The sequence below is a fragment of the Cydia splendana genome, chromosome 15 (assembly GCF_910591565.1).
Source record: "Cydia splendana chromosome 15, ilCydSple1.2, whole genome shotgun sequence".
In the NCBI taxonomy this organism is placed as follows: domain Eukaryota; kingdom Metazoa; phylum Arthropoda; class Insecta; order Lepidoptera; family Tortricidae; genus Cydia; species Cydia splendana.
The window spans coordinates 4927491-4953309 of NC_085974.1; the positions used below are offsets into that span (position 1 = coordinate 4927491).

General features: G+C 39.9%; 1 protein-coding gene and 1 long non-coding RNA gene across 2 annotated transcripts in view; both read right to left on the reverse strand.

The window, feature by feature from the left end:
* LOC134797485 (serine/threonine-protein phosphatase 2A catalytic subunit beta isoform) lies at positions 1-25705 on the reverse strand. Its single transcript, XM_063769723.1, has 8 exons — positions 25446-25705; positions 18481-18690; positions 9438-9611; positions 8666-8796; positions 4168-4353; positions 3171-3224; positions 2637-2716; positions 1-1659 (listed from the first exon to the last, which is right to left on the reverse strand). The coding sequence occupies exons 1-7, from the start codon at positions 25545-25547 to the stop codon at positions 2644-2646; spliced, it is 930 nt and encodes a 309-aa protein (XP_063625793.1). The 5' UTR covers positions 25548-25705; the 3' UTR covers positions 1-1659; positions 2637-2643.
* LOC134797578 (uncharacterized) overlaps positions 1-25819 on the reverse strand; it is a 407161-nt gene that overhangs the window by 16799 nt on the left and 364543 nt on the right. The window lies entirely within an intron of this gene.

The following is a 25819-nucleotide window of genomic DNA, read 5'->3' on the forward strand; positions in this document are numbered from 1 at the left end:
TAGCAAATGCACGCTGTTTAATGAGGTCTAAGTGTCTGATACATAAGTGTACATACAATAGGTCCGGACAGGTTATAATGAACATACCAGCATAGACTGCCGCGGGGCGAGACGCCGAATAATTAGACACAAGTACAGGAATTATGCTACGACTAACCGACCGCGAGTCGTCAACGTCTGCGGCCCACGCACACGCTGGTGGCTCGCGGTGGGAGGCCGCCCGACCACCGACTAACTACTACCATAGAGTAATATAAGTAAAGAAAGAGTGGTAACTCCATACATCAATTTTCTTACCAAAACGCGAGTTATTTCGTAGGCGTCAAGTAGCGGAATTTATCAGTACTGCTAGTTGACAATAGATGTCGCGGCGAACGTAACAATTTTCAGCGAATATTATAACCGGATTAACTGAAAGTCTATTTTTAACTCCTTTTGCTTATAATATTAGTTATAAATTGTTTTAGTAGTACATTTTCGTCAGTAGCGACACTTGTGACATCTGGTGTCAAGTAGCGGTACTGACAGTTCCACTACTTGACGTTAGATGTCGACTACGAAATAACTCGCGTTTTGGTAAGAAAACTGATGTACTGAGTTACCACTCTTTCTTTACTTATATTACTCTATGCTTCTACGAACAAAAGTCGCCGCGTTTCCATACTGATCATCACTAGAACAGAGGTTTTTTACAGTAATCCCTTGATAAGGTTTGATGCTGAAGTGGGTCGGTGGCGGGGCGGAGAGGTGCGGGATGAGACGCGGTGAACCATCATGCGCATGCGGCCGTCGGGCGCGGGAACGACGGGGAACTTACACAATATATTCTGACAACGGAACTAAACGAACTACAGCGGCGCATTTTTGCTTCCTCGCCGCAAACATATAAACGTCAAATGGAATACTTGAATCTTGAAAAACAAATGAGTATACTACATATTATATTATATCCGTTATTTAATGTGGTGCACGTTTCCACTGGCAAGTTGTAGGCGAGACACGCGAGGAAACTTGACGACCACGTGCAAGTTAATTGCTTAAATAGCAAGAATAAGAGATACATGTTTGAATGGACGACACTCATTCAACTATAGATAGTAATTTAGTACTTCCATTTGACGCATAATTTACTTGTAGAACAATTTTAAAAGCCGACGTTTTTTAAGCGATGTACTACACATATTATTAATTTGGGTAGGTATTAGACATCGTATCGCCGGAGAAGTGAACCACCCCGCATTAGAAATATCGCATAACACTTAACAGTAAAAAAAAACATATAATTACTGCTATATATTAACCTAAGTCTCGGTCGCGGGACGTTTCACTTCCCCGAGCGAGACCGAACGTGTGATGTTAAGTTACAGGCCGCGTTGCAGGGCGTTAATGTTTAGGCTGACGCTATGGGGCGCGCCGCACCGGCCGCGTCAGCCCTCTTGTGTTCCGTGTAGTGTAGTGTGTGTGTGTTCCCCGGGTGTCGGGTGCGGGGCGGGGTGGGGGGAGGAGGCAGCCGGCGGCGAGCCAGCAGGCGGCGCGCGGCGCGGGCCACGCGCGCGCGCGCCGCCCGCCGCCCGCGACTCCGCTTCACCCCCCCTCCGACCCCGCCTCCACCACCACCCCCGCCGCCGCCCGAGCCCGACTGCTTCATGTGCGCCTCCGCTGCAAGCAAAAAATAAAAATCATTTATTGCAGATCAAAGATCCATATAATGTTAGAAACAATTTTGACTTAATAACTAAGTTAGTAGGTACAGAAAATATACAAAACGTGACAAATTGGCCCGCGATTGGTCGCGGCCTCATCCTATTTGGCCCTGCCGATGGCCACTTCGACCCAGTATTTAGTTATAGGGCAGTCAAGGCTCTCCGACAATACTTTGAGGAGGCCGTTGCCGCTGCCACGCACTCGCCTGAGTAGTGATCCCACACGCTTGCGTCTGATTGCGTAAAAGTCGTCCGGTCGCACTTCTGCAAACATGTTGGACGCAAAAACAAACTTCATTCACAGTTTTAACTAAAGGGCCACGGAATGTTCACTCGACGCTGTCGCCGACCGACATACTATGATTAAAACGAATGATAATCTCAGCCTGCACGTTTAAAGTGTGCGTTTGGTGGCTAAGGGCTCACACGTAAAACTCCGGCACCACCCAGATAGAAAACCGCCCTCAAAACCTGTCAAGCTAGCAAATGCCACCTCATAATGACAATTCACTATTCATCGCTGACCCGACGAGCACATAAACATTAACACTAGATACCGTCGCTTCTTACCGACCCAAAAATGTACAGGAAATTATCATTACCAGGTGACAATTGTCAAATTGGTGATACAGGCACCTGACATCAATATAGCTGATTTTTGACTTCCGAAAATTGAAAACATACAAACACCGCCAAAAAATATGCCTCAATAAAAGGCTCAATTAGTCTGATCAGGTATCACCTACAAATAGGTACCTATAACGGCTATAACAACATCATCATCTATAAAATATTTCTGAACTAACCAATAACGCAAAATCTAAACAAAAATCTGTTTGCCAAAAAAAACAAAAGTAACATCTTCATTGATTTTCCTTACAATAAAACTTAATATTTAGCTAACTTTCTAAAATAAAACACGAAAACACTTACGTGCAGCCTACATGAAGTAATCCGGCGTTCGCCGTGTGACGTGGGGCTCGCCGCGCCGCGGGGCCGGGTCGAACTGAAGGCTGCAAACACACACACACTCGTCAGCACACACACGCACACAACACACACATCTACCAATACACACAATGGGTCATAAACTTCAATATCCATTATGTAATCGATGTAATCGATAGGAATTTTGATCACCATAATCAAATTCGCGTCATCACTTTGCGCTTATAATCATTCCATTCTGGTAATACCAGTTTGATTTGAATAAATTTAAGTTATGTTAATGAGGTTATAGTGGACATTCTCACAGGTCACAACAGGATATCACTTTATTAAATATTGTATTTTTTTAAATAGTGAAACAAAACCCAAGAATTTGTAACCTATCAAGGTACCTTGTTCAAATTAAGTGTTAATTATCATCTAGTGGAAAATTTAGATTCAATGATATCTGTCAAAAACCATACTTATCAGCAAAATTACCCAATAGTTATCAGTATTTAATCAACAATAGATACTTACAATGAGTACTTAAGCGCATCATCCAATTCCATAATGGCGGCTTGGTTGCCGCACCTGCAACAAACACATCGTCAGCCATTGTGACTCGCACTAGATAAACATCGGGCTTGGACAATCGATTTTAGTCAATGTACTGTAAATATTATGCAATGGCCGTCAGCGTCTAGAGTTAGAGAGAGAAATAAATAAGTATTCTAAGTCTATGTTCTTCTAGTTGTGGAAATCCCGGGTTTATTTCCCAAGAAGTTCCAAGCGTATAACATAATGATTTCAGGAAAGCTATGTTGATAATTGTCGTAGTATTAAAGATTATTCGGCAGTACAATCTTAATCTATAATAGAACCAATAAAACAATAATTACAATAATTGTATTCATTAAAGCAGTCTTTTCGGTTTAGCTTTTTCACTTTTCAACACAGTACAAACAGTAAAAACAAGTTTATTCTAATGGTAAAACCTTCCAAAACTTTTCTATTAGACTAGATTATACATAAGGCATCTGTAACTATGTCGCAAGGCGGTTGGAACTATGTATATAATTTTTATGTTGTCTTAGTGGAGATTAGGGACTTAACCTTAATATATCTCTTGGAATTTCCCATTTACGTTTCTAAGGACTGGCCTTACCGGCAATAAGAATATGTATTAAGAATGGGGCCAGTACAGCGGTGTGACGACGTTACAACGCGATTGGTTGATGAGTTCGCATCTCGCGCGCGATTGGTCGCAACTAGTTGCGTTAGACTGCACAATTGGCTCGAAATCGTGAGTGACACCGCTGAACTAGTACCATTTTTAGTGCCCGTAAGGCCCGTCCATAGATATACGTCTATAGAATTTCCTGACACATGTAAACAAGTTTCCTCACGATGTTTTCCTTAACAAAGAGCAATTGAAAAATGTCCAACGAGTTTCGAAAGACTAACAAGCGTAACATAAGCAAGGAGTAAAAGTCATTTATGAAAAAATGCCTAATAAAGGGACCTATACACTCACCTATAGCAGTAGTTGGGCGCTGAGAATATAGTGACGACGTTCCGGTCGTGGCACCAGTTGTAGCCCTCCATGACCAGCTGGTGGGCGCGCGAGACCAGCGTCAGGCCGTTGCTGTGGTTGAACGTCTCCGAGATGTCCTGCCCGAACGTGTAGCCGGCGCCGCGAGGCGATATGCCCCATCCGCCTCTGCGAAAAAACACTGAATTAGTATCATGAAAATTGGTAATCTCTACTTCTTTCTCGATTGCTAAGGATCGTGCCCAAATATAATTTGTCTCCATTGTGTGCGGTCATAATCGTAAGCCATACGGACTGCGCGGCGCAATCTTTTCTTAGTCACTCCCACAAGTCAGGATCGTGACCAGAAGTCTGGCTTTTTGAAAAAATTTACTGCCCGAGAGAAAAAGAGTTTTAGTTGGACGACAAAAAAGATTTGCTAAATGCATCATAATACATGATGAATTTTAACATCTCATCTCTACTAACTCCCACTTTTCGATTTTTCGTGATCGTGCCAGTGGGAAGCAAAAGGTAACTTTTCACCCTGCACACTACCGTCTACTGAAAGCAAAATAAAAAGGAACTGGGGAAAAGAGTCATATGTTAACCAGCTCCGTAGAGCGTTAGATTCGTATAGATTAGCTTGAAATAATTTATAATGTAATTTCATATTATGAAATTTAAATTAATCTAAATCTATATTATTCTAATGAGTTTCGACAATATAGATATGACTAACAGAAAATTATTTCATTGCTTTTATTAAGGAAAACTATATTTGATTGAGCTAAACGCATCGTTTATTGCTGCATAATCCACATAATTATACTGAAATAACTGCGTAGTTGAAATAACGTCATTGCATAGGAGATGTGCGTACATCTCCTATGCAATGACGTAAGTTTGGTTTCTATTTCTATTGTTCATTTTTGATTGCAGTGCTCTGATATAATTTTTTGCAGTTTATTTCTTACAGTGACGATTAACATACGACACTTTCTCAGAATCCACACACAGACTATAATTAGTCAACACGATTAAGCGATTAGTCGTGTAATTGCGTCGGATGTATGGAACCGGAGTTTTCCAGTGAAAACCACTGATTATCCAGTCCAGTCTAGCAGTCCGTTAATCTCTTTGCTAACGGATCTCGGTTGAACCGACCGCTCAGACAACCAGCGTAAATGTGACCTGGAGATTCGAATACTATGGAAGGGCGTCCTCCATGCATATAAGGCAGGTGTACCACGCTGTCGGGCCGCCGATGGTGAATGAAACGCTAAAAACTTTGGCTGTACAGTATGTAATACAAAATTTACACAATCGCACAGGAAGAAACGCAATATATGTAAATAACGCCCTATTTACACATAAAATTTACAAAATATGTCCAAAACAAACATTTCTCGCTCATTGGCAAGAAAAAACTAAACATATAAACAAAAGACGCGCGCTGGCAGCGGCATCCGTGCCGGCCAGGCTGCCAGCACGCGCGCAGCACTAACGGCCTGGCCACGACATTGGTCTAAGGCGATCGGCGGCGGCGACCGGCGGTAAGTCGCAAAAACAATAACCCGGCGACGCATAATGCATGCCACGAGCCTTGTCGCCGAGCGGCAACGCGCGCGGCGTGCACCGGGCGACCGGCGGCGGCGGCGAGCGGGGCGGCGCGCGACTCGAACATTAGTATCGGGCAGCGTGGGCGATGCCACGACTTTCGAGCGGCGCGATAGGCCTAGGCGGCGAGACGGATCGCGCGGTGCGATGCGGAACAAAACATTTTGTTTTTTCTTCGAGCGACATGGACACGGAAGCGTTTATTATTGAAAATTTAAATCTACTTTCGCGTATTTAAGTATGTTGTAACGTCTCCACACTCATTCTCGTGTACTCGTTTTTTTTGTGGGTGATTTCTATACACAATATATAAAATACTAAACTAGATGTAAATAAATTTGTCGTTCTATATTTAGCCCATGCACCCCTTCTCTTCTGTACAAGATGCTATTGACAAACAATTAAATATATTCTAGGCACTGAAGTGCCACTTTTGAAAATTTTAAATACGTCTACGTCGCAGCCGCTCCTAGTCGCTGCCACCGCTACTGAAAGTACGTGGCATGCCTGGCGGTCGCTCGCGTTTGCCGCGCCGCCGGCCGCCCCGCCAGTCGCCTTAGACCAATGTCGTGGCCAGGCCGTAAGGTTGGTAGGTTCCGTCGCCTACAGCATGCTTCATAAACACGCCCGAGACGCTAAACGTATAGTGATTTTAGTTGAAAGTGGTTCAACAGAGCTGTCAATAACTACTACTACTGCTGTGATTGTGAAGAATAAAATTGGCTATAGGTCCGTTTTTATACACGTATTATTATAGTTCAATATGCTAGATGAAATTAGATGAAGAGGAAAGTCACAGTGTGCGTCTCAGCTCGTGATCATGCAATTTCATTAAAAATATATGAAAAATCGGAAAGTACATATGTAGCACAAACAGCAAGAACAGCAACACTCTTAACTGTCCATAGGTGAACCTTATGCCTTATGTAATAAGGTTTACGTTGTCAGTTAACAGTGTGGGCGTTGGTATATATTGGTTTGTCTGCGCTCGACTTAACAGCGCTAAGTGATTGGAATATGTACCAACATACGTCTAATATGGAATAGGTACCCAAAGATGTTAATTATCATAATGAGTCACCGTAGTGCAAACAAGTGCAGCGTTAATGAGACTGAGGGTACTGGGATTTGTATTGTAATTATTATGAAATATGTGTTATCATGTTACTTATTGAACCATTTGGAGTTGAAACTCTAGGTCCATGGGGTCCCAGCGCGCATAAGTTGTTCGCAGATATCGCAAAGCGTCTGGTTGACGTAACTCGTGACCGAAGAGTTAGCGGCTACCTCGCACAGCGTATCAGCATTGCGATACAGCGAGGAAATGCCGCCAGCATCCTTGGTACAATGCCTCAAGGGCCTATTTTAGATTTAAGCTAGTTATTAATTTCTTTTAGTAATACCACTGTATATATCTTGTTTGTAAATAAATGATTCAGTGTCTTATTGAAGTAACTGTGCCTAACGTGACAGGATTTTGTTCAATGTTCAATAAATATTACAAAAATGTGTCACTCGGTATTTTTGAAAGTGTTGTCATAAGGAAACTTGTGCTGTTTTAAATTTTTAGTATACACAATTACGGCCGATGGTACTTGTAGCAAAATTGTCTTACTACCAAGACAACCGATGAGTCTTGTAGAAACAATTAAATGCAAAGGTCCAAGGTTAACACAATGAAAAAAGTACTATCAACCACAATTAGCGCCTTATCGCAAAAATAACTGCATTGACAGGATCAACAAACTCATCATAAAAAATCAATACAATGCTTTCATCACGCTATCTTATCTGCCAAGGCGAGACACAACAGTATAATCTCGAGGGCTTTATCATGGATAATTAATACGCGGAAGATGAATGCCCTCGACTTGTAGTATTTCATTCACAGCAGTTCAAATGTAGGTACTTGATAGTTTAGAAATGCCCAAGATAACGTCCAAAATGCAGGTTTTCAATCGTACAATAAGGCACGTTTTGATAACTTTTGGCCTATGCGTAATACAATTTGCCTTAGTCATAACAAGGATTTTGTTATTTAAAATATGACAAAACTAAAGGCATCTTTCATAATTAATAATATCTGGGAGACCGAGCTTTGCTCGGAAAACATATAAAAACTCAAAAATGCGCGTTTTCCCAGAGATAAGACCTACCTAGATCGATTTTTCGCCCTCAAAAACCCCCATATAGCAAATTTAATCGAAATCGTTAGAGCCGTTTCCGAGAAGCCCGAAAGATATAAATATACAAGAATTGCTCGTTTAAAGGTATTAGATATATAATATTTCGAAGGAAATTTGTTTGATAGAGCTCTGATATACGATATATCTAAGATCGTAGAACAAGCTTCAAAGTAACTTAATGGGGTCGTATCGTATGTCAATTGTTGTTTCATTGACCTTCTAATTACAATAAGTCATAATTAGTCTATTTCGTTATTTATTGGTGTTAAACATTAACTCCATGATTGACCTAACTCCCTAAGTCCCTATATCGATATAAAAGTTGCCTATGAAAATAGCTAACAATTTAAGGACAAAAACAGAGTTTTACTAAACTCCCCATTCAATCCAATGTAATAACTAAATTTAGCCAATTTCTAAGCTATCTTCTACTAGAGAACCACCACGCAACTATTTTACAACCACCTCAGTTAAGTGATAGTGTTATCCCTTTGAACTCCACGCCCGTTGTGCGCGTCGCGTCATCTTGAAGCTTGCCGGAATGCACGAAGGTTGATAATGGGCTGTAGCCACGTGCATCAGTTGACGTCTTTAGTTGGCGGGTCCATACTTGAATTCGCGACAGATGTATAGAGTCGCGTGCGAGAACGCAACTCACGCTAGACCGCCCGATGCTATCTAACGTGTCGTCTTACCTGTCATCGGGGTCGCTCCACAGCAGGTCGCACATGGGTCCCTCGTGCGGCACCTCCTGCAGGCGGTCCAAAGCACGGATGTGGTCCAGGGTGTCGATGGACGGGCTGAGACCGCCGTGAAGGCAGAAGATCTGGAATTACAGCGCTTTTGTTTATTTGCTCTAGACATAACACTCGCGAGTATGATAACTTTTTTGTAACATAACTGTGAAATTTTTATTAGCATTGAAACGTAAATTGATATTTTTCCGCTAGCGCTACCTTATGATTGGACAATATCGCTATTAGCAAGACTGTCTATTGTTCAGTACGAACATAATGTTTAGATCTAGATAGGTTAATATATCTTTTTGAAAGCGCGAAAAGACTTTTCATTAAAATGTAAAGGGGAGTTTTTACCCCAAAGTATGTTGATTTGCACACAGAAAGATATAGACAGCTTGATCATCCCAGGCGAAAGGAACGATACTTCACACCAGCAGTGTGTACCCGACTGAAAGAATCAGTTGCACCATGCAGTCTGTCACCAGTGGCGTAGCGTGAACTAATCTAGGCGAGGTCGAAGTCACATCTACGAGGCCTTTTTCTTTCAATGCGTATTTCCAAGATAATAAAAGGGTCGTCTTCCGCGAGGCCCCCTTATGCAAGCCCGTGGGCGAGGGCCCACTTCGCCCACGCCTAGCTACGCCACTGTCTGTCACCGATAAAACGTTGGCCAAATTTTATTGCATGGTTTCATAGTTCTGTGAGGAATCTCTACTAGTTTCCATACCTGTCCGTCGACGAGCGCGGTGAGCGGCAGGAAGTCGAAGAGGTCGGTGAAGTGCTTCCACACGGAGGCGTTCCCGTACTTGCGCAGGCACTCGTCGTAGAAGCCGTACACTTGCGTGATCTGGCGCGACTCGTGGTTGCCGCGCAGGATCGTTATTCTCTCCCGGTAGCGCACCTGCAAACAATGTATAAAGGTTTTACAATGTTAAGATTTTTGAATACACTGTATGCCATATTCAACCTCGACTACTGCTAAGTTACTTAAAAGCGATATTAATGAAGTAAGTTCATTCTTGAAAACACTTCGACCTTCTTCGTTTGAATAAAAACTAAACATAATATGTACATATAATTATTTTCTAAATGAAAAACTGGATCTGCATCACGTCAGAAACAAAATTTTATGTATAACATAACTTCGGTTGCTGTAAGTTTTGTTTATAACATTAAACAAATGAATAATCAAAGTTTTTGTCACGTAGTTGTATAAATTACTTAATAATATGATATACCCTAAAGAGCAGTCTAATTCTGTCCTAATAAATGAGTACGACTACCTATAATACAATTTTCACGCTCTGCGAAATAACAATAGTCATTTATTTGTACAGTTCATTTTCAATGTCATGCCTATCTTTTTATGAAAATCTACATAATCACATTGCCGATTTAGCCACGCTGTGGGTCACCGCCTACTATATTTAAACGGTACATCACCGTCATTGTTCATTCATCGATCCGCTGCGTTAAGGTCCAACAGACACGCAAAAATAACCTTTAGCTAATTTTAATCAACCTAAAAAAGGGAAAACAAAGGTGCGGTCTAACGTAAATAAACAATTTCGGGCGCTAATGTAAGTATTTGAAGAGATAACGAGTGATGTCAACACAGTTATCTGAGATAAGGGATAAGAAAGCGCGTTTCCTCTCACGTATGCCAAGAATCGTTCGTACAGTGAGTATAATGCCCCCGGGTGTTATCGGAAGACAGCTTTTTTCTTCTTTTTAGTGCCAGTATCATCGCCCACACTGTTAACTGTACGTCGGTCGACCTTATGCCTTTTGTAATAAGGTCCACCGATGTACAGTGTTGCTGTTTATACATATACCTAATCAACTGAGTCAGGGTTTGTCTGAACTAAAGTAATTAATGTAATTATTAATTAATTCATGTTAATACATAGTAATTTTGCATGTTACTTAACTTCGAACTTTGTTAATTGTCAGTGAATAATCAAGGGCAAAGGACTGACCAGTGAGTCAGTTTCCGCATAAAATACACATTACGAACGATAGGAAACGGAAATTTATTCAAAGATGCTTTTGACTCGTTACTTCTTTTTTTTTCTAGAGTACCCTGGTGACGAAGCGTTGTAGTATTTGCGGTCTCGATCGCCTAATTGGAATATTAATTGTACATTTGTAAGTAATAAACACTTAAAGGCCAAAAGTAGGGAACTATATAAAATTGAACGTTCCGGCCTCTAAAGGCGCACACAGCTAATTAAAGTGCACACACGACTTAATGTTACCCAAGTCAGGGCACAGAATAAATAATAGTAGACAACACAGAAACATAATAACAGAAGACTCACTCTCTAACAAAACGCATCTGTTACGATCAGGACAGATATAGCCGCTAGGTGGCGACAGCGCCACGCGCGGCTTATGGCTAGCCACCAAAATTGGTGTGGAACGGATGTACTTGTAGCTACCTCTTGCAAAGCGACGAAATCACGGAGTGAGCCACGCCTGGTCAGGGCTAGGATAGTAGAGCGTTCAGGCATTCTCGGCTCCGTTCGGCTCAGCATTGCTCCGAGCAATTATAATTTGTAAGAGTGATAGAAAGAGACTATACGCAACTCTACGGAGCGTTAAGAGCGCTCTTACAAGAAAAGTCGAAATAATGCAAAATTGATGATACTAGTCGACGAAATTCAGGACTTTGCGCTCATTATTAGAAACAATGAGTACTTGTTCCAGTAAAAGCGTCTTCTTATCTTTATAAATATCGTTGTAAATATTAGAAAAAGGACTTATTAAATTAGTAATGATTTTTTTTCTGATGGTCGTTTCCGAAAAACCCCGTGAAGCACTGAATGGCGAGCTCTTATTTGGAAATGTTGAGAATTTTACTCTGCTAAACCTGGCTATTTTGTATTACTAATACCCTGTACTTTAGGCATATCAAACTATATTTTTCCTACATACCTTTGAGAAAGAGAAAATCAAAGTAAAACGAACTCGATTTTCTCTCCGAAACAAGTGTCAATTCCTACGAAAATCTACTTAATATCGAAGTCATTTTCATACTCAAGCAATCTGCAACGTTTGCTTATACTGTTGGTATACATTAGTGTTTATGAAATTCTACTATAATTTTTTGGCAATTTTTTGAAAACTACTCTATATTACCGATGACGCGCGCTGCGCCAGCTCAGTGCCGCGGCAGAGCTTGTAGAGGCAGGACGTGTGTCGGTCGACTCCGCACATTTTCAACGGCGACGACGAGGTTTTTTATCATTGTGTGCGGCGGGCGCCGTGTAAAACGCTATACTGTGTGCGTGTAAACCGCAACGAGAGACTTTGATCCTAGCACTGTTTTTATAGTATTATAATTTATAATGGTACAGTTTAATAAACTACTGGACAGGATTAAAAATATTTGAAACGACCTGACATTCTATATGTATTTATTTGACTCAAGATAGTACTCAGGGTCTGATGATGGAGCCGGAAGGTGGTCACCGGTACCAATCAACCATGCAACTAAACCACTTCGTGTTTAGGCTCGTTTTATTCATCTCAACAAGATCTTTGACACAAGATAGTACTCAGGGTCTGATGATGGAGCCGGAAGGTGGTCACCGGTACCAATCAACCATGCAACTAAACCACTTCGTGTTTGGGCTCGTTTGATTCGGCTCAACAAGATCTTTGACTTAAGATAGTACTCAGGGTCTGATGATGGAGCCGGAAGGTGGTCACCAGTACCAATCAACAATGCAACTAAACCACTTCGTGTTTAGGCTCGTTTTATTCGTCTCAACAAGATCTTTGACTTAAGATAGTACTCAGGGTCTGATGATGGAGCCGGAAGGTGGTCACCGGTACCAATCAACCATGCAACTAAACCACTTCGTGTTTGGGCTCGTTTGATTCGTCTCAACAAGATCTTTGGCACAAGATAATACTCAGGGTCTGATGATGGAGCCGGAAGGTGGTCACCGGTACCAATCAACCATGCAACTAAACCACTTCGTGTTTAGGCTCGTTTGATTCGTCTCAACAAGATCTTTGACACAAGATAGTACTCAGGGTCTGATGATGGAGCCGGCAGGTGGTCACCGGTACCAATCAACCATGCCACTAAACCACTTCGTGTTTAGGCTCGTTTTATTCGTTTCTATAAGATCTTTGACACAAGATAGTACTCAGGGTCTGATGTTGGAGCCGGAAGGTGGTCACCGGTACCAATCAACCATGCAACTACACCACTTCGTGTTTAGGCTCGTTTGATTCGTCTCAACAAGACCTTAGACACAAGATAGTACTCAGGATCTGATGATGGAGCTGGAAGGTGGCCACGGGTAACAGTCTACCATGTAACTGAACCACTTCGTGTTTGGGCTCGTTTGATTTGTCGCAACAAGATCTTTGACACAAGGTTGTACTGAGGGTCTGATGATGGATCCGGAAGGTGGTGACCGGTACCAATCAACCATGCAACTAAACCACTTCGTGTTTGGCTTCGTTCGATTCGTCGCAACAAGATCTTTGACACAAGTTAGTACTCAGGGTCTGATGATGGAGCTGGACTGTGGCCACGGGTACCAGTCTACCATGTAACTGAACCACTTCGTGTTTGGGCTCGTTTGATTCCTCGCAATAAGATGTTTGAGACAAGATACTACTCAGGGTCTGATGATGGAGCTGATGATGATTGACAGGTACCCGTCGCCACCTTCGCGCTCCATCATCAGACCCTGAGTACTACCTTGTGTCAAAGATCTTGTTGAGATGAATAAAACGTGCCTAAACACGAAATGGTTTAGTTGCATGGTTGATTGGTACCGGTGACCACCTTCCGGCTCCAACATCAGACCCTGAGTACTATCTTGTGTCAAAGATCTTGTTGAAACGAATAAAACGAGCCTAAACACGAAGTGGTTTAGTTGCATGGTTGATTGGTACCGGTGACCACCTTCCAGCTCCATCATCAGACTCTGAGTATCACCTAGTGTCAAAGATCTTGTTGAGACGAATCAAACGATCCTAAACACGATGTTGTTTAGTTGCATGGTTGATTGGTAATGGTACCTTCCAGCTCCATCATCAGACCCTGAGTACTGTCTTGTGTCAAAGATCTTGTTGAGACGAATCAAACGAGCCCAAACACGAAGTTGTTTAGTTACATGATAGACTGGTACCCGTGGCCACCTTCCAGCTCCATCATCAGACCCTGATTCAGTGTCAAAGATCTTGTTGAGACGAATCAAACGAGCCTAATCATGTTACTACATGGTTGATTGGTATCCGTGACCACCTTAATCATCATCAGATCCTCAGTACCAGTTCGTTTTTAAACCCTCGTTGATACAAACTTTACAACCTATAGGTACCAAATGCAATGACGAAACATGTAAATAAGCGAGTAGGTACCTATAATTTCTTTCGAGTAATATACCTTCATAAGTACGAGTATGGGGCTATTCATAAATTACGTCGTTTCAAATGGGAGGAGTGGGGGGGGGGGGGGTCTGGACATCGGATGATGGTAACATGACGTAGGAGGAAACAGATTCATCCGAAGCTTGATTTTTGGATGATTTGAGGGGTGGGGGGGGTCAAAAATCGTCAAAAATAGATGACGTAATTTATGAACAGCCCCTATGTACATTTGCACTGCATTTAGTATTTTCGTACTTACCAAATAACAGTTTTAGAACTTTAAAAGTTAAGTACAGTTAGTTTTGTTATGGTTGATTTCAATATGCTTCGCGAAGGATCAAGAATGTTTAATCCATCATTGTAGTGCGAGTGTGGTAGAAGGGATCGGCGTACTGAGCTCGCACGGCCTGCCGCAGCGCGTAAAATACCTAAACTCGCTCAACGCCGAAATGTAATAGCGCTCTTAACGTTTGGCATATTGGCTAAGCACCCTGATCGGATGATAGAACTAGATAGTGTATAGCGGAACTCTTCAATGTGTACTGTACCTAAACTAAAGTAACAAATATCAATTCAATCCGACTTTTAAATAGAAGGGTGAAAATCAACTTACAAAATATAATCGATTGTACTACAAAAATTAACTTAATTCTAAATAACATTTTAATTGAATAAAACCTTATTTAGAATGGTCCCACTTCTAGGTCCCAAGTTAGCAAAAAGGTCAAATAAATGTCGAGATCGGCTGGGAATAGTTGGAGTACAGCTGTCTCGTATCGTACACAGAGAGCGTGAGAAAACAACCGGGCGTCAAAGTAAAAAGAGGATGTAATGTAATTACAACTGTAGTTCAATTAGAACCAAACATCGTTAAAAGTACTGACGTGCGAGTGTCGAGAGACTCGAGAGTCGAGACAGATTTAGCTTTAGTGTAGAAGACGGATAAAGTGCAATACGAGTAACCTGTCAGTTTTTAATTTTGTTATAAGATTTGTTTGAGTAGGTATTAGTTAGTTAGTTTTGCTGGGCATTTTCAGCAAATCAACATCCACTGTGCCTAATATTTTGCGTGAAACGAGGTAGCCCTACTCTAACCACCCTAGTTCCTCCACGAAACCTAGCAGTCTTCAGGTTGCTAACTGCCTCTTTCAGTGTGCACGGCCCCTAGGTATTTGCTCCTGTACACGTCTACCTGTTTACAGTCTAGGAGAATATGTTTTGTTGTTTCGACTAAAGCTAAAGAATAAGTTATATACGAGGGTTGCACTGAAAATGTCGGGAATAGAGAAAACTGTCGCATCTAGACGGTCAATCTTTATTTTAATACATACTTAAACTCAAACTGACCACGCATATAAATTTTCTTTTGAAAGTAATCATTCTGTAATGCACACGGCTCATAATCCCAAAGTCCTTTTTGTATGGCGATTTTGGGGCCTTAGTGGTTTTGTATGAAATTCGTGGAGTAGCCAACGGAATTGAAGTTTTTTTACATATATATATAAAAGATTTTTTTACTGTTGTCATATGAATATTTAGGAATGTCGAAATCTGCCGATATGCAACTTTTTTGGCAGTCTTTTTAATTAACAGCACAAATGCGATTTTAATTTTTGACGTCGCTTTGGAATGACATGCTTCTTTAAGATCACCCATGGGATAAAATGAAAGTGACTTTCATATTTAATTTTAACTGCAAACGAGCGTACGATGAACTCTAGTTCATAAAAAAATAACAGAAGCCCATTGTAACTTTTATTTGTTCGCTGAGGGCATATTGAAAACCGTTTAAAAATATGATCCGAAAAATCACTTGGCCAAAAATTCAAATAATGTTCGACATACAATTTTCAAATTGCCAGTAATTCTTAAATACAAATGACAACCAAATGGAATATACCTTAAAAGTTTTATAAAGAGTTACATTTTTATAAATTATATGCCTGTTTCTATTATGTTATTTCTAAGTGTCCCATTCCCGAATATTTCAGTGCGACCCTCGTATTTCAATGATTTTTGAATGCGTAGCTATGCTATATCTACAGATTTTTTATTCTTTAATTTTGTTATAGATTGACTAGAGCTCATTTAATAAATATTTTTTAAGGGCCACTTGCACCATCCCACTAACCCGGGGTTAAGCGGTTAAACCGTTAACCCAGTGTTAAATTGTACTGGTAACCATGGTAACTCCAGGTTTAACCGATTAACCCGGGTTAGTGGAATGGTGCAAGTGGCGCTAAGTTGTATAATCTTATGCAGTATAAACTATGTAGTACGACATGTGAGAACATTCACTCGGATATCAAGCGTTCATACAACAATATCAACCATCTGGCGCTTCCGTCTAATAATGACAACATGAGAACACGAAAATCGATTAAACAGTCACGCCACAGTTAATTAGCAAAATGATAGGTATAATTCATTAGCTTGGTATAATTATTGATTTGTGACATAAATTATTGGTCTATTTGTGAGGATAATAGACATATAATGGTCATTAACCAAATGCATTAAAGCAGTAGAAAATTGAGAAATAATGTATAATTGATTGTTTCTTCCAAAACGATAAATATTAGTCTCTATCCCTCCAACCTCACTTACTGTATGTACAGTCAGCGTGAAATAGATAATGACGGTCAGAGGCCAAAATTTTCGTATTTTTCTAACAATCGTGTGTTACGATATATTTGGCTACTTTGTCCGTCTCAATCTATTTGACGCTGAAAACAAGTAAATTACTATATTGTCCATAAACATTGCGTTATTAGATCAATACTTTATTTTGTTTTTACATGATTAACCAAATCATAACATCGGTTCCGGTAAATAACCTGTTTTGGCGCGGTGCGTTCAACCATGCCATGCGTAAAGCGACATCCTTTGAAGTAAGGTTTAATTTCGCTCTCTAGCGACACACAGATTGGCGTGACATTTTCTAGGCGATGAATCGCGAACAGTTGTCTTACGTTGACACTGACACCTCGGATAATTACACTTCCTAGACCGGGGCTCGGTAAACTGTGGCTCGCGAGACTCATCACTCATCTAACAAACGTTTAGTTTACTAATACTACTAGCCGAAATAAATAAATAAATATGTAAATATTAGGAGACATCTTACACAGATTAACTTAGACCCAAGAAAACAAGCTAACAATCAAGCAAGCTATCAGTTTCAGTATCCCACTGCCGGGCTAAAACATCTCCCCTTGATTTTCACGACTCCCGGTTTAGTAAAGTTTGCCAACTTAGCTGACCCCTGGAAGAGGCCTAAATTTCATAATTTTCTATAGTGAAGTGGTTTCATAAGTACCTATTCAAAATATTCAAAGGCGGCAAGATAAGATGCAAATCGTTGCGTTGATAACAGTGACGCAAAGGACACTAACTTTACTGTTTCTAAATATTTCAAGTCATAAAATCTGGTATAGGTAATTCAGATTATTAATCGGGTGTGATGCTATTTCGAGGCTTATCTGTACGGCTCTGTTACGCAAAATTACAGTTGTTAACACATTAATTGCCACCCAGGCAATCAAGACATCCGCTCCAGGCCACAAAATTTACGTACCACTATCCCGACTATCGGGTCGTCCGGCCTGGGGACGAAATCATAAAATACCCGATAGTGGGGTTTTCGGCACTGAATGTGTTGAATTAAGATAAAATTAACGAACAACGCGTTAAATGCAAGTTCCTAAAGCAAAATAGTTGACAGCCTTGAGAACCTAAAAAAGTATATTATGTGCGTGTTCTTATACGAATACAATAACAGTTTTCACAAAAAATAATGGTTAGAATTATTTGTATAATGTTTTTAACGTGATTTTGATATCTATATCATGATATGATCAAGGACGACTTCCGATAATGTAGGACACTATATGTTTATGTTCAGCAAGATGATAAAGACAAATTATGCAGATTTAGAACCTGCCTATCTTGTTACTGAACTGGATGATATGCAGCATAGCTGCTCAAGTGTTCTAAAGTCTGATAGTATTTCTTGCAGTATGCACTTTTGGCATCAGCAAGATTGAAATGATTTACAGCTTTCAGAATAATGACTTTACCCTCAGATGTCTCGTGCTGAGTGAGCTCGCTTGCTTTAGATCTGTGACATTACCTCTAGACTTCAGCGTAGGTAGCGGTCGCCGACCGCCGTAGTGGCATATGAAGAGGTAGTTGGTGTCCATGGCCCGTCCGTCGTTGCGGGACTCTAGTGGAACACCTTAAGTGCAACCAGCAATGTGACAGTCTCGACGCTGTAGTACCCGCGGTCGACGTAGTCCCCCATGAACAGGTAGTTGGTGTCCGGGGACCGCCCGCCGATGCGGAACAGTTCCATCTAGTCGTGGAACACTGACCTTAAGTGCAACCAGCAATGTGACAGTCTCGACGCTGTAGTACCCGCGGTCGACGTAGTCCCCCATGAACAAGTAGTTGGTGTCCGGGGACCGCCCGCCGATGCGGAACAGCTCCATCAGATCGTGGAACTGCCCGTGCACATCGCCGCATACGGTTACGGGGCATTTCACCTCCTGGACGTTGGATTCCTTAGTCAGAATCTCTTTTGCCTGTAAAAGAAATGGAGGTTGGGTAAAATTGTACGCATGTGTTTAGCGCGCGCCTAATGAATGTTATTATTAACATTAATTCTGAACTTGAAAGGAAGAAAAAACTATAAAATTTGTATTTGTCTTATTGTTTGAGTTTGCTTGAGGATTATACTTCTGATATATGTATGTTTGCGAAGACGTATACCGTCTAAGTCAAGTGGCGGTTCGGGTTTGCCTTCATGTTTCTAAACATCTGTTTTTCTCAAACTCAAATCTAGCGTACCAGGTCGCGTGTAGATGTTTTTTATTGGATTGGAAAACACCTTTTCTACATGTTTGAATTAGCACAATAACTGACCGGACAACTCAATGTCACGCGATATGCCCATCATCTCTTTCTATTTTCTACAGTATGAGAGAGTGGGTGGTTTGCGTGTCACGCAAACGAAACGAGCCCTTCTCGAAGAAATGCCGGTTTCAAATATACATTAATAATTTAATATAATAATGTTATAACGTAACGAAACATATGAGGCAAGCCGTACAATTGGATTAGTCTGTCCTTTTGAACTTGTAAAAGAAAACAAACCATTCACTTCCAGAGTAGATTTATCCGAACATCATAACCTGTATTATATATTTTTATGACTTAAAGTAGAATACTCTACCAGTTTATTGTTATTTAAACTAACGTTCACAAAAATCGAGTCCTTAATCAAAGTAACTAAAACCTAATGATAATTTTAAACTTACGCAAAGCGCATTGCGTGTCAATAAGACATTAGGTACCATCTTCAAGTACCAGTTAAAGAATTTTCCTTTTCAAGGGTACACCATGACCCCAGAGTTCAGTGGCTCCAGAACATTAACCTCGGGGTTGTGGGTGACGAAACAAAAGCGCGATTATAGCTAGATTGGGTGACATCCGGAATCTCACCCTCCGGGGAACAATTTATCGAGTGGAACGATGCCGACGATTCAAATGACATTGCCATTATCATAAATGTGGAGAGTGCGCGTCGTAACATTCAAGGCTGATCAATAAATGAAATTTGTTTTCAATAAAGTACCTACTTTAGTAATGGGTACATAATCAGGTAATGAAGATATTGCAGAAATTAGATCGTGAGTTCTCAACCGACATTATGCGCGGCAAAGAGTAAGGCAAGCATGAGATGAAAAATGGGAGCGCGTAAAGCTTTACATAAAAAAACAGATGTATTTGTCTGTTACACAAAATTGAATGGGATGGGGTCAAGATTCTTAATTTACCGAAACTTACTTTTTCTTCTAATAAACCATTAAACAATTCACTTAACAAGCTCTCTAGAAATTTTTGCACGATATCAACGAGCTTGTACTCATACTTAGGGCCGGTACAGACGGACTGCAACCCGACTGCAACTTGTATGGGAACTGCACGCGGACGGTGCAGTTGGCGTGCAGTTCCCATACAAATTGCAGTCGTGTTGCAGTCAGTCTGCATCGGCACTTGGTATTTTGATACTGAACAAATTCCAACAAGCATGTAGACATTGTAAAGACAGCACATATTACCAATCGAACTATCTTTCCGTGTCGTTAATAAGAGACCAATAATAATGTTAGCGAACATGGTCATTATAAACATTACTTTTTACGTTGCTATATAAACACTGAAAGCTACAAATTCGTTGCCTACGTAACTTGCAATGTAGATTGTTAAGTTTGCCGAGGACAATTGCGTAAGTCGCGTGTACACAAACTCAAGTGTATTGCAATAACCTTTCATGTACTTACAATTATCTTTAAGAAGGGGAAAATTATAAAAATCCTACTAACACTATGGCTCAATACAATATGAAAATATACGCGAATTTTTAGTACTTTTACAAGTACTTACATGAAAATTCATCTTAGTGTACTATTATAAATAATATATGTAAATATATGTAGGTGATTTGGGTTTTTAGTTAGCCATAAAATAGATGAAATAAATTAATATTAGTAATTAGGGCAATAAGAAACATATCTAAATGAAAAGATAAAGATAAGAGATAAAAAATAGTTTATTCAAGTACGCATATTACAATGCGCTTATGTACGTCAAATAAAGCTATACCGGCTCCAACCCTGAAAATGTGATTAACTCTCCACAATAATAAAGGCAATGAAATGATTATGACTTTTTACAATGACTTTAAATACTAATTATTCTACTTTAAACTGTTTCAGAGAATCTGGTTTTCATCAATCAAACTCAATCATTTAATATCTGACAACTTTACACTTCTACCACAACGGAACACATTTATCAAACATTTGGATTATTGGACAAAACAGTAATTGTCCAATTATAGTCAGTTCAGCTGGTGTCAAATTAAGGTTACCACTTGTCCTGAGTGACTTGATTGCCTCAATTCAATCTCTGCTCAATTCCAAGGTCAATTTATGAGATTATCCAGGATACATATAATTCGTTTTTTTTTAGCATTTGAAAAAGACTAAGTACGCGAACTTGACATGACTTTTAATTGAAAAACGTTTTTAAAAACCAGTAACTATTACTTATGAAAGCAATAGTACATTATTGTCGAGGCTCGGAAGTAGCTACTTGCAGGCTGAGGATTCGTTTTAAACGGACGACCTTGGGAGTCCGTTTAATTGAATCCGAAGCCAGCAAGTAGCCTTCCAGCCGAGTCATATATAGTGCTTTTCTCAAAAATGGTGCAAGAAATATAAATATAATAAGAATATTTTACAGAAGCAACGTTCTTACGTATATATTTTCACAGAAAAAAGTAGAAACAATTGAAAAAGTTTGGTTTGCCGCTTTTTTATTTTTTAAATTTTAAAATAGAAGTGTATTTTTCTGCCGAAAATACGCCTATCTATTTGAGGCAGCTAAATAGTCGCGGTACCAACATTATAATAATTATTACTAATCATCTGTTTGGCTGTTTAATGGCCTGTGCCTTCATTTGATATGGCCATTTAAACTTTTAAAAAGTTTGGAACTCGGCAAATAATGGAATTTGTATGCAACATTGCAGTCCCAAAATCGAGACTACAATGTTTTTAACTTTTTAATTTTTGACTGACCATAAACTCCGCACTTCGCGACCTATTTTTTATACGGCAATCTCGACTTTGCCGTCCATTTTTGAGAAATAGTACATTATTGTCGAGGCTCGGAAGTAGCTACTTGCAGGCTGAGGATTCGTTTTAAACGGACGACCTTGGGAGTCCGTTTAATTGAATCCGAAGCCAGCAAGTAGCCTTCCAGCCGAGTCATATATAGTGCTTTTCTCAAAAATGGTGCAAGAAATATAAATATCATAGAAATATTTTACAAAAGCAACTTTCTTACGTATATATTTTCACAGAAAAAAGTAGAAACAATTTAAAAATTAGCTTTGCCGCCTTTTTATTTATTTAATAAAAAAATTGAAGTGTATTTTTCTGCTGAAAATACGCCAACCTATTTGAGACAGCTAAATAGTCGCGGTACTAATCATCTGTTTGGCTGTTTAATGGGCCTGTGCCTTCATTTGATATGGCCATTTCAACTTTTAAAAAGTTTGGAACTCGACAAATAATGGAATTTGTATGCAACATTGCAGTCCCAAAATCGAGACTGCAATGTTTTTAACTTTTTAATTTTTGACTGACCATAAACTACGCGCTTCGCAACCTATTTTTTAAACGGCAAAGACGACTTTGCCGTCCATTTTTGAGAAAAATAATGTAAATAATCGTATATGATTCATAATTGTTACATATTTGCCGTGACTTATTTTTCACGTGTTTTTCAATAAAAAGACACATGAAAATTGTTTTTTTTTCTAATGCTAAAAAAACGAATTATAGAGTTAGACCAAGCTAAGTTGGCAGCGATTTTGATAGCACAGACAGTGCAAGTGTTATTTTAAGGCTTGGCCACATACAGAGCGCGACGCAGCGCCGCGTCCGCGCCGCGTCCACGCCGCGCGACCGCGGCACATGCTAACAGGTTACCGACGTCAAACAGACTGCGTCCCGCCGGTATCACGCCCCGCTTCTGTCGCGCCCCGCGCCGCGCGGCCCCTTGCGTCCGCGCGGCGCGTTCGCAGCGCTGCGCCGAGCGAACGCGGCGGCCCGCCGCGTCGCGCAAGGTCACATCAGTAGGATCGGACGTTAGGCAGCGAGCGGTGCGCCGCGTTCCCGCGCGGCCGCGCCGCGTTCACGCGCGCCCTGAGGGCGTGTTGAGAGCGTGAGGCCGGCGCGATCGGCGCGCGCCCTGTTTGACCAGGCTTCGCGTCGGCATCACGCGGCGCGGACGCGGCGCTGCGTCGCGCTCTGTGTGTGGCCAAGCCTTTAAACGTCATAATTTCATAGAAGTTTAAAATAACACTTTCACAGTCTGTGCTACAAAAATAGCGGCCAACGTAGCTTGGTCTAACTCTATCACATTAGTTTTAAAAGTTAAAAGTTTAAAAAAGTTTTAAGTTGCCGTTTTTGACTACTAAAGTACAAATGTTGTTTGATAAACATAAAGTAAAATTTAAAGTGATTAATATGTTTACATAAATTCTATAACTTAAGCCTTAACATCACATACCTATGAACTCAGAAAAATCTTAACAGGATAAAAATGAAACAAATTAGAAATAACACAAGTCTCACATGGGCATAGTTTTTTTTATAAAAGTTACACTATAGTAACACATACACATTACAAGTATGCATGTTGCGAATATAGAGGCTGATGAAGGTGCCTTTTATTGTTTCATTTATCTGTGAATGCAGCCCACACATTTTGACCATATTGTATTCATATGAGTTGTCTTATCAAGCTAATGTCCTGCCCCCATGTTGGTAATTGACAATGTTGGCAATTTAATATAACAAAAGATATAATAGATGTTCATATTGTTGTTATTTGTATAACATGAGTTTAGGTATCTGGTATAAGTTGTGTGTAATGAATAACTCATCAAACAAAGAGTTGTTGTCATGGTACGAAAATATTTACTTCTCACTTCAATCTATAACAGTACTTAGGGAAAATAAAATCTTGAACCCGCAGGTGTATCTTTCAGTAATTCGTTTTCTTTTTTATTAGGGTTCCGTTCCTGAAGGGTAAAATTGGGACCCTATTACTAAGGCTCCTCTGTCCGTCTGTCTGTCACCAGGCTGTATCTCATGAACTGTGATAGCTAGACAGTTGAAATTTTCACAGATGATGTATTTATGCTGCCACTAATAACAAATACTAAAAACAGAATAAAATAAATATTTAAATGGGGCTCCTATACAAGAAACGTGATTTTTTTGCCGTTTTTTGCGTAATGGTGCGGAACCCTTCGTGCGCGAGTCCGACTTGCACTTGTCCGGGTTTTTAAAGGTTCCACAACACTATTGTGTCTGCTGGCAAAAACAAACCTATTTATCCTACTAATCTATCAATGCAAAACAAAAATACAAAATTTGCCAGTGAAATTTAAACCTATATTGCAGAAAATAGAGTTGGTTTTTGTGTGAAAACTCAACAAAACAAAACGAATACAACTCTGTTTAACACTTTAAACTCTCGCATTTTGTACACATATTTACTTAGACAAACGGGCAACGCAATATAAGTCTTTTAAACTCAGCTGAAATGTCAGAATTTACGGTAAAAACAAAGAAAGTATATTGCGGTAGACCTATTTGTGTAATTAAATATGTGTACAAATCTGTTCACTGAAAACTATAGCTAGGACCGTGAGCCATAGAAGGATATAATTTATTAAATATTATTGCAATAGTTATCTAATAACATTATCTGCCACCAGTATAGAGCAAGGCAGTTATGTTATAATTAGAACATTAATTAAGAATTACACAATCCATCCCACTGCTTAAGTTACATACAATCATTTAAATGCAACTCTAATCAAGATTGTTTACCTAACAAGTCTCCTATCATGTCAATGATTTCATTATCAAGATAACTTTTAAGTTTATTGCACAAGTATCTTTAGCAGGAACACATGTAAAAACAAAAGCATAAGACATATTTCTGATAATAATATCTGGATTCCATAATTTCCTATGTAACTATGTAATTTTGGTCACAAGTTAAATCTTATTAGTTTAATATTGAAACATCATCATATAGAATTAGAGGAAGTTCAAAAGATACTGCTGAAAATGGTTTGTAAGCCAATTAACATTTAAAGATCATCCATATTTTAGTGTTATCAAACTTTTATCTGACAACATAAACTATTTTACAATTGGTACTTATCTTTAAAAGTAATCTAAAATCAGTTTTAATGTACCTACTTGCAGAGGGAACATCATTCATGATGTACATACCTGTGTCTACCCCCTCAATAAGAAATTAATTAAATTTGACTGAGAGATACCTTATCAGAAAACCTATTTTCGATCCGCGAATTAACAAATAGCCAGCATCATTTCCGCAGGTTGTCTAAAAATATCCTGTCCAATTAGGCTATATTATCCCTCACTGGAAGGATAGATAGCTGGGTGTGGTGCCCTGCCTAGGTGTACATCCTACGTCTTATCACTCGCTCGAGAATCAGCGACGATCAGACAACCCTCCGCAACTTCAAACAGACAGTTAGCTCCTCACGGATAGCCCCCGCTTCCACTAATGTCGGTATGCGTTATTGTTACTACTTCATGTAGGTATATGAATCATACGACATATAGGCTTCGATCGAGCGTGAAACTTCACAACACTTCTAAATACATACGCAAAACCAATTCTTACACATAAAACATGACTAACAAAGCTACATTACCTTGTCGCATAACGTTTTGACTTGATTTTCTGTCAATTGCTTGCATTCGTTTAGCTGCTCTATCCATTGATCCAATTCCTTTAGCGCCGCCTTGTCCTCCATACTTGTGGTTTGTGAAATTAACGTACGAGACGTTAAATTAGGTTTAAAAAGTGTCTTATCTTTTAAGCGTACACAAAACCATGCGAATAAACTATTTTTCACTATACCGAGAAAACTGACTACGGCGGACACTTACAAAATGGCGTACCACTGGCGTGACGTCAGTTATTACGAAGGAGCTATTCATACGTTACAGAACGATCCGACCAACGCATAATCTGCAAATCAATACTAACGGCAAAGCTTAGTATAAGTTAAAAGGTGTGCAAATT

Bases quoted from the DNA above. Each gene is read 5' to 3' on its own strand.
- LOC134797485 (XM_063769723.1), bottom strand. From the start codon at position 25,547: ATGGAGGACAAGGCGGCGCTAAAGGAATTGGATCAATGGATAGAGCAG. The intron at 8,797-9,437 runs GTATGGAAACTA...CTGTAATTCCAG, and splicing joins CCGCGCTCGTCGACGGACAG to ATCTTCTGCCTTCACGGCGG. The intron at 2,717-3,170 runs GTAAGTATCTAT...GTGTGTTTGCAG, and splicing joins GATGCGCTTAAGTACTCATT to CCTTCAGTTCGACCCGGCCC.